We start from the raw sequence: 9,406 nt of genomic DNA on the forward strand, positions 1-9,406 counted from the left end.
GGCACTATTAGCTGTGTCAAGTGAGAGTGACATTTTTAGAAGTTAAACAATTTATAAGGGTTAATAGTGTTAGTTATTTTATAACTTTAGTTGTTGTTGTTGGTGGTATTTTTTGAATTATAATTATTATTTATGCTGCTCAGACAACCAAAAACATAATCCCCTTGCAGTAAGTAATAAATTGTGGCATGACTTATTTATAGTGAAAGTGTGCCTGTACCAGCTGAGGAGTATACTGTATATGGATTAGAACAGACAGACTGGCTCAAATATCTTTTTTTTATTCAGGCAGTTCATTGTAATGCAAACATTGTACATGGATCAAGTGATGTGAGTCTTCGATCGCATCAGATTTAATCAAAACAAAGCACCACACTGGAAATCTGACCTTCGGAGCAGCTTGTGACTCAGCTGTTTACCAACAGGGCTCACACTGCATTCACAGATGCAGTTGCCAAAGAGAAAGATGGATGGTGAGACACAGGGCAGTGGTGAAAAATTCAGGGCTATTTATTTACAGGAGAATTTCAGTGTCATACTGCTTTACATTAGCACTAGCTTTGATTATTCTAGAACAGGGTCAATTAAAATCATGAAATCAACTATTTGTACTATAAGTACAAATAGTTATTAAACCAAAGAATGTATTTTATTTATTTTCATGTAAAGGAGAGATTTATGGTTTATCTGTTCCCCCTTACCCACTTTATTAAATACCATTCGGTGACGCACACATACTTTGAAAATGTACATAACTCTAAACCCAGTCTATAACATAATTCCTTTACAACAAATGGAGACCAAATAAATGTTTTTTGGTCCATTTAGATTCTACATTTTATCAAAGAAATTAACATAAGGGCAAAAGACAAAGACAGACATACACAATCTGTACATTATGAGCAAAGATACAGATTATCTATCCAGAAAGTACAATATCACACCTGATTTTCTTCTCTGTCAGGGTATGTTTTCATATAGCTCTCAACCATTGAATCTAGATCAAACTCAACATCATAGTTCATGTTCAAAAGTGCAAGACTTTTTGATTTGAATTGGTCAGGGGTGTTCTCCATGTACATTTTGAAGCGCTTATAGGCTACATTGCGGCTGTCCTCCAGAGCCAAGGTTGGCAGAATACCGATTAATCTCAGGACAGCAAGCATGTTTGGAAAGAACTTCACGTCTGCCAGCTGCAGTGTTTCATGGAGATTGGAAGGTATTGTTTCACCTTTGACCTTTTTGCTCCATTTAACCCACCAACAGTGGAGCTCAGCAGAGAGGGTTGCTGCATTTGGGATGTAATTTTTAAACACCTGTATACTCTCCTCTTCAGGTTCACTAGACTTCTGTTGCTCGATGAGGGCAGGGACTAGTGACAGACCTCTCAGGAACTTCAGGTGGTCCTCACTGAAGAGCTCATTAACTTCTTGGATGATGTGGTTCACCATAGGAACAGACAGGTGATTCTTGTAGTAACTATCTGGTTGGGTGGTTCCAAAGTCTGATGGATGCTTTCTCAAGTGTGACCGAGGAAGCTTTACTGGGATGTCCATGGCAGTGGCTAGATTAACTGCCTCGTCATTCCAGAACTCATGATATACATCGATGTTGTCTGACACTTCCTTCAGTGAGTGCAGTACAGCATTTAAACTGGTTGCAGCGAAATGGACATCTGATTCTTTCCCTTGCATATTCTTCCCAAATGCCAGAGTAAGCGTCATTGTGTTTTTGAGCACGACCAATGCCATGACAAACTCAAAATCGGTCAGTGCTTTTGAAATCTCTAAGGCATCATGTGCGACTAGATCACTCCACTTTATCTCTTCATTATCATGCACACTTTCCACACAGAGCAGCAGTGCCTCTAGGATGTCCACGGCCACCTCAAATGCATCATGTTGTCTGGTCCAGCTGGTACGACAGATCTCCTTCAGTTCATTGGCTCTGTCCTCTTTGTCCTGGTATAACATTGAAATGGTGTTTTCCAACTCCAGTTGCAGTAATTGGGACTGACTAAAGAACGACTCGACCTTCTTCAAGGTGGACATGACAAGCTGAACCCCTGACAAAGGCATACCATCGGCAAGTGACAGGTTCAGTAAACTAGTGGATCTCAGTGTTAGTACTGCCATTGGATACTTCTCAATCAGTTTGGCCGAAAATGCTTTTATCTTTCTAAAATGGATCCCAGTGTAGGAATGGGCTTGGCCTCTGCACTGTTCCATATCCAGGCCCCATTTGTCAGTCATTTCAGACACAAGTGTCTCTGCAAGGGTATCTCCATCACCTTCAAAGCTCAGGAATCCAAAAAACCTCTCCCACTGGCAGTTAGACTGGTCCATAAACCGGACAAACACAGGGAGGTACCAGTCTCCTGAGATCTTCACCAAATCATCAGTGATTAATGAGAAACAGCCATGTTGCTTAACTTCTTCCACCAGCTTGCTGCGGATCCATTTCTCACACACCTCAGTCACCTGATTCAGCTGAGCTGGAGAGCAGCACTCCTTATTCTCCTCGTACCTCTTCTTGAGGACATCATCCCCACATGTCATGCGATATTCTAACAATGCCTGAAAGTTGCTTGACTTAAGACCATCCTGTTTTACATCACCAGGCCCTGAAGGAGGAATGCTTTGCTCTCCCAACAGAACAAGAACTTCAAATAATGACTTGAGATACTCTCCGTTATTCTCTTCCTCTGAAACAGTTGGGACATCTTCCTTATCGGCGTCTGCTTGAGATTTCTTCACTTCTACAAGAAAAACAGTTGCAGGACAGGAACCAGTTCAGTTCAGCATTCATCATGTTACAAATGTGGCTGTGGGACTTATCTTATTTTCTTTGTCAATAAATAATAATGGTGCATTTCCACTATACAGTTGTACCATGGCACAACTCTACACGGTTTGGGTCATTTTCTATTACTATAGTACATCCTCAGCGTAGACTGAGTCGTCATAGCACAGCTGACATTTCTTTTAGACGTGACACAAACACACAAACTAGTTGGCATACTGAATCATTACAAGTTTAGTAAAAAGATTAGTCCAGTATTTCCTGCATGAACGAAGCGCAGACCCCATCTGACATAGTCGCTGATTTAAAATACGGCTGAACGGGTTGTGATGCGACTTCCGATTTTCGGCTTTCGGCAGTGCTGGTGCTAAAAACATCAGGTTCCTCTGTTAAATATTGAGATTTTAGAAATGTCCTTGCTAAATGTTGGACATTAAGGCAGGTTTTCAGGATTTTACGTCTTTTAAACTGATCTACAGTTCTCCATTGATTGGTGGATTTCTGTGTCGGACGTCACACTCATGACTCTTCCAGTGATTACGCGCTCTGCCAATCACTGGCCGGAAGTCTGTTGACGTCACATTTTGGTATCGGCTCAGCTCAGCAACCTCGCCAGAGCAGGTACTAAAAATGTATAGTGGGAAAATGCCATAAATGTGTGGTAATATTTCAACTTACTTTTTCTCCCCTTGCTCTCCGTTTCATCATTGTTGGTCTATAAAAATGAAGAGACACAAGATAAAAATTAAAAGTATGGTTAAATCAAATTGTGCAAATTATTTTTCACGTTCAAATCTATTTCACCCACCTGCTCTTTGGTGCGCTTCATCTGACCAGTTTGAGGTTGGTTTGGCACATCAAAGACAGTTGGTATGGCATTATCCTTTAACACTTTATTCTGAGCATCCTGAAAACACCTCAAAAAATTATTTAAACAGAACATACACTGTACACGGACTGAATTGAGCATAAATCCAAGCATTATTATAATGTTAATTCAATAATTTGATTAAATAATTATAGTAAGTATGAAAATGATTTAAATTCAATTCAAATTATCCATGAACATTTGGTCCAACATCAAAATAATCAATTTAACAAGCATAACTCACACTATCAATCAGAGATGAGTCAAAATGTTTTCCACACAGTCTGTAGTATCTGTGCAGCTGCTCCGGCGATTTGTCTATGAGGTCTTTCCTCTGACATTTCTCAGCCCACGTCTTGGACCTGAAACAGGTGTTCAAATCAAGTTCAAAAAGGTCAAAAGTCACAAGAGATTTCAGTTTTAAGGTTCACTGAGGCAGCACTACCCACTGCATGAGATGCATCCAGTGTTTGCTCATTAAATGTGTGTATGTATGTCTGCAATTTATAACATGTCTATTCCAATGGCAGAGAATTTATGTCTTGACTTGTGTTGTATGTAATATATAATATTAGAAAAAACATGTATTTTTTATAGGTCACATTTAAATAATGCATTTGATAATAATGCATCTCATGTACTACTATCATTTCAACACAATCAAACACTTCAGATGTCACGTCAGATCATAAAGTTTTCCATAAAGCTTTCAGTCCTGGTGTGTACACCCCTGCGAAGCTGTCAAACCTTTGAATAACCAGCCTTAAATGGATGCAACATCTTGAATAAATGTGTAGATTGGTTACGACAATTCTAATGAACCATATATGACACTTAAATAAAATGAAAGCCTTGTTTTCACATGCATACTTTGCTCTATACAATATGAACCACTCCGAGTGTGTTGCTACCGGTCTAGCTACCTGTTTTAGCATTGCGTTAACATTAGTTACCTTTCTGCGTCACGAGGAAACCTGAAGAGTGGCTGAGGGTCGGACTTCCCACTCGTACATTTCGGTGCAGCACAGTGATTCTGCATCGTAAGTTTGTGTCATACACCTTTGTTCCCAGAGTGTCAAAGTGCTAACGTTAGCTTATAGCTATCAAGTTACTTGCCACGAGAATATGACTTCCGCTTCTGGATTTCAAAATAAAAAAATGTAAATAAAAAAACGTGTTTCATTGAAAATTGTAGAATGTGGAAGATGAAAACATTTTTTTTAACACATTTATCAGTAGACATTCTAACAACACCCCGGTCCCTTTCAATAAATCTTACGTTATTACGTCGATAGCATGATCACACATCCTGTCCATTAAAACCAATGCAGGATTCCTGTGACCTGTCACTTCTTTTTTTCCCTAAAATATATTTGTGTACACCTGAGAGTTAAAAAAAAAAAAAGTACAGCGCTTAGTTTAAGTGATAGCATAAAACAGTCATTTTTATTTTGAAAGCAAACTGGTTTGCTTGGTCATTTTTGAAAAACGCGTTGCGCTCAACAGCCAATGTGTAACCACAAACTTAACATAACGTGCAACTCAAGGAAGCGCGCGCTTCGATTTGTTCCCATAATCCTTAGCGGTTTCTTCAAATCCTTGAAACATGCCCTGACTTATTCCAGAATCCAGATCACATAGACTGTAAAACATAACACGGAATTTGTAGTATCAGCTGTAACAACAACAACAACAACAATAAGAAGAATAAGAAGAATGATAATAATAGATTTTATTATTATTTTATTTTTATGTGATTGATGGATGTATTGTTTGTCTTCACAAATTAATACATTTTCTTTTATGTTACCATATTGTATGTCTTATATTAATAAATGTACAGTGTTGAAAGTCATTTTATACCGTTCAATAAGGGAGTAAAGCTCTATTTAGATATATATATCGATTTATCTATATACCTACTGTATGTGAGAGAAAAGCAACACAAACATTGACGGTGAGCTCAAAATATTACATATGTAATGTCATATTTTCTTGTGATGTTACAGTTTTATATATATATATATATATATATATATATATATATATATATATGTGTGCGTGTGTGTGTTTAATATATTAGTATTATTTCATATGAATACTAAAACATTTTTTTCAAAAGCTTGCAGAGTTTGATGAACATCAGCTGTGTCTATGTGTAGCTGTGAATGTTTTGGGCGTAGCTCCTCTGGGGAGGAGGACCGGTATTAGAGGAATTCATAAGGTTTCAAACGTTTCTAACAGAAAGAATGAATATTTCCCGGGAACACAATAAGAGAGCTGGTGTTCTCCAAGTCTCGCTGTCCATATGAAGACACTCTATTGGCCATTCCTGGTCTCTCGCGAGACTATTTCAACCAATTGGAGCTCAACAGCGCCAAGTCAAATTGAATGCAGTTTTCCGCAGACACAGAGGAGAGTCTTGTTTCGCTCCGGAGCTGCGGTGCTGAGGGTTTTTCTGTCTGTGTTGTCATATAAATTACTCCAGCCGGTAAGTCAACCGTTTGTACTTTCATTCTAAGTAAGACATACATTTAACTGTAAATGTTATGTAACACTTGGGTTTGTCAAACCGCCATTAACGGACCTGTTTTTCAGTTTATCTTCTATAATAGCTTACGTGAATGAACACATGTTTATTTTTTCCCCCTGTGAACTTTTTAAATCTGTTTAATATGAAACTTGAAGATAGAAAACAAAAGTAGTAATAAGATTTGACTAGGTTGCAACTATGACTGTAACGCGATAAATGATCATGACACGGTTTCCTCACATTTGTCGTTATTTTGTGCTTCTTTCAGAAAACTCAACTTGGTTAAGTGGATTTTGACGCGACACAATGGACAACGTCGCAGTTTTAAAACGAAATCGCGCCAATAAAGTAAGTGTATTGAAGTGAATAGTACTATACATTTGAATTTAATAAACAAATATTCAACTAAACTCTCTCTATATGATGTGTTTGTTTAAGGTAAACAAGGAGAATGCCCAGCCTGCATATGGAAGAGATAAAACATCTGTTGCTCCATTCCATCTGAAAAGCAACAATAAAGACACAGAGGCAAAGAATGGTCCTCTTAAAGCCAAGGTCAAAGAGACCGGCATACGGTCCATGTCCAGTGAGCCTCCAAAAAAGGTCAAAACTGCCCAGAAAATTGAAAAAGGAGTTTATGCCACCGAACAACGGACACATAGTCAGGCCTTTATCGCAAAACAGGCTACCAAACACAAGAAGATGGTTGCCGAAGCTCCAAAGCCATCAGCTGTTGTGCCGTCATCCAAGTCAGCCCCTGGTATGTACAAAGGCAAGATTGTCCAGTCTAAAATAGGGTCCATTTGGAAGTCAAGCACCAGTTTGGACAGGGCAGATCCCAAAACTGAAAATCAGAGAGATGGAAATGTTTCCAAACAAAGGTCCAAATCTGTTGATCTGCCTCAATGTGGCACAAGAAGACCTGCACCCGCCTCCAGCAGACCAGCTCAGGTAGCCAAGCCTGCTGTCGCCAGTCGCCCTCCTGCCGTATTCCACTTGGCTTGTCTTACTGCTAGGACTGTGCCTGCAACACTAACCAGTATCAGCTCCAGAAACCGTACTGTGGCTGCCACCAAGGGAAGTGGGACTTTGACCATGAAGCCAAAGGTTCCAGTGACAGACAAAAAGGTCAGCAAGCCTCCTGTCACAAGCTCCCTCAGTCACTACAGATTAAACATGGAGACTGATGAGGAAAGAAGGTAACATTTTATGTTCTTCACAGACACATTCACCGTTGACTTTGAACATCAGAAGAGTCCAAAAATGTTTGTCGTTTTTTGTCTGCAGAGCAAAACTGGCTGATTGGCTGGCTGCTAAGGGCAAGACAAGGAAGAGACCAGCCATGGCGGCAGCAGCACCTTCAAACACCAGAGTCTCTAAGCCTGGAGTTGATCTCAGATCCCAGTCTTGTGCCGAGACTCTGCCTGCTTTGCACTCCAAACCTGAACCTGAACCAGAACCCAGACTGGAAGCATGCAAGGCTGAAGACTGTGCAGACACACAGGAAGTGTTAACAACAGGCATCGCAACGCCAGTGTTTATCAACTCTGCAGTAGAGCTGCTTGAGAGCTCTGGAGATGTGTCTGGAGTGGATGATGTAAGTAAACTAGCAGAGTTTCTATCTAGTTGCATTAAATCCATCGCTGTCCACACAAACACTGGGTTCTCTTCTATGTTTTCATTTTTGACAGATTGTTGTGAACTTGTGTGACGCTTTGGAGGCAATGGCGACGCCCTCTAATTGCAGTGATGGTAAGTTTAGCTGTGTTCTGTTCTATGGCTACAGCTAACAAAGTTTGACTTGATGATTCAGTTAGTTAGTTAAGTTTTTACTGGTATTTCTGATTATTGCACTTATTGATTTATAAGTTTACACACACACATGCTTTTTTTCTCTCCTTAAGAAGTTATACAGGAGCCAGATGTGTGCAGTGGTGTTGAAATGGAACAAACCAAACCAAATAAAGTACAGGAAAAAGAGGAGGTGGCAAGTGACACAGAAGAAAGTGATGAAAATGTGGTGGAGTCAGATGATGATGATGAGGAGGAAGAAGAAAATGACAGTGATGATGTGGCTGAGACCAAACCAGAGGTGGAAGACGCTTCGGTCATAAAATACAGCGTGAAAACGACTCCATACCTGCAAAGGTGAGGACAATCTTTTGTCTGGATCATTTTATTCCACAATTCTTCTATGAATTAAGCAGCCAAAAGTAATTAATTAATTAAATTTTTTTAATGTGTTTAGTGTCAAGAAGACAATTGAAGGTGAAGTCAGCACATCAAGGAGAAAGAGCAACATCAAAGACCTGAAGTTTCTGACACCGGTGCGCCGCTCTACGCGCATCAACCGCAAATCATCCCGGATGCCTATGATGCTGGTTGATCACGACCCATGCGTGTCGTCGCTGGCGGAGTTGGTGAAGCTGGACGACGATCCCAACGCCTACATTTACAGAAAAAACCTGGCTCTTCTGGAAGATCTTCCGGATGAGCCACGACTGTAAGCGGCTCTGAATATCGGTCTTGGTTAATGTAAATAAATTAATTAATTAATAACTAAATAAAGGCTTCAGTGATACAAGCCAAAGGCTATTGGACACTTTACACAAAGATTAGATGTTTGTACTAATCTGCACCTCTTTTAAATACTAACAATATTAATGTGTTGTTTATTGTTCTGGGGTGAAAACAAGTCTTGTCTGTTCTGTTTTGAGTGTATTACAGACTTTTATCTATTTAATGTAATGTTCAAATGTATTGCCAAATGCACTACAATAAAAGAAGGTTCTGATTTTAGATGGTTGTGTTATTGGAGTCAGTTATTTTAATGTCCACTATATATGGTGCATATTAAATGACCTGTGGTTTAAAAAGAAAATCTGACTTCATACAGCAGATGTGTTGTAAAGGGAATGTGAAATAAAAATGTCCCAACAGTATAAAACTATTCTGAAACTGCCAGTAAAATGTAGTTGACCTTGATTTTCTAGTCTTTGACTGCAGATTTTACAATGTTCTCAGCGTTTTAAATGTAAGCCCAATCTTAAATGTTCAAATGCACTATTGGAATGTAGTACTTATAAAGGATTGCCTCAATATTAATTTTGGTAGCATGTGTAGTTTATAATATCCAATGTTATTGAATTACCTAGATATGAGCACACTGCTATAAACCTACGAATAAATATGGAACCGGCAGC

The 9,406-nt window shown here is 39.2% G+C and overlaps 2 protein-coding genes across 3 annotated transcripts; one reads left to right on the forward strand and one right to left on the reverse strand.

Annotated features, from left to right (window-relative positions):
- Nucleotides 1-265: 265 nt before the first annotated feature.
- On the reverse strand, nt 266-4,856 carry thap12a (THAP domain containing 12a). The gene is made up of 5 exons (XM_044041199.1): nt 4,624-4,856; nt 3,915-4,032; nt 3,611-3,709; nt 3,481-3,517; nt 266-2,758 (listed from the first exon to the last, which is right to left on the reverse strand). The coding sequence occupies exons 1-5, from the start codon at nt 4,707-4,709 to the stop codon at nt 939-941; spliced, it is 2,160 nt and encodes a 719-aa protein (XP_043897134.1). The 5' UTR covers nt 4,710-4,856; the 3' UTR covers nt 266-938.
- A 1,209-nt stretch (nt 4,857-6,065) lies between these two features.
- Nucleotides 6,066-9,002, forward strand: si:ch211-266i6.3 (cytoskeleton-associated protein 2). Of its 2 annotated transcripts, none has more exons than XM_044042224.1 (7): nt 6,066-6,161; nt 6,472-6,551; nt 6,642-7,402; nt 7,491-7,800; nt 7,895-7,955; nt 8,111-8,351; nt 8,452-9,002. In XM_044042224.1, exons 2-7 carry the CDS (start codon nt 6,510-6,512, stop codon nt 8,708-8,710), a joined length of 1,674 nt encoding a protein of 557 aa, XP_043898159.1. In that variant the 5' UTR covers nt 6,066-6,161; nt 6,472-6,509; the 3' UTR covers nt 8,711-9,002. The 2 variants fall into 2 exon arrangements, with proteins under 2 accessions (XP_043898159.1, XP_043898158.1); XM_044042223.1 differs by having other exon boundaries at nt 6,067-6,161; nt 8,108-8,351.
- Nucleotides 9,003-9,406: the final 404 nt, after the last annotated feature.

This window comes from Solea senegalensis, linkage group LG13 (assembly GCF_019176455.1).
Source record: "Solea senegalensis isolate Sse05_10M linkage group LG13, IFAPA_SoseM_1, whole genome shotgun sequence".
NCBI classification, from domain to species: domain Eukaryota; kingdom Metazoa; phylum Chordata; class Actinopteri; order Pleuronectiformes; family Soleidae; genus Solea; species Solea senegalensis.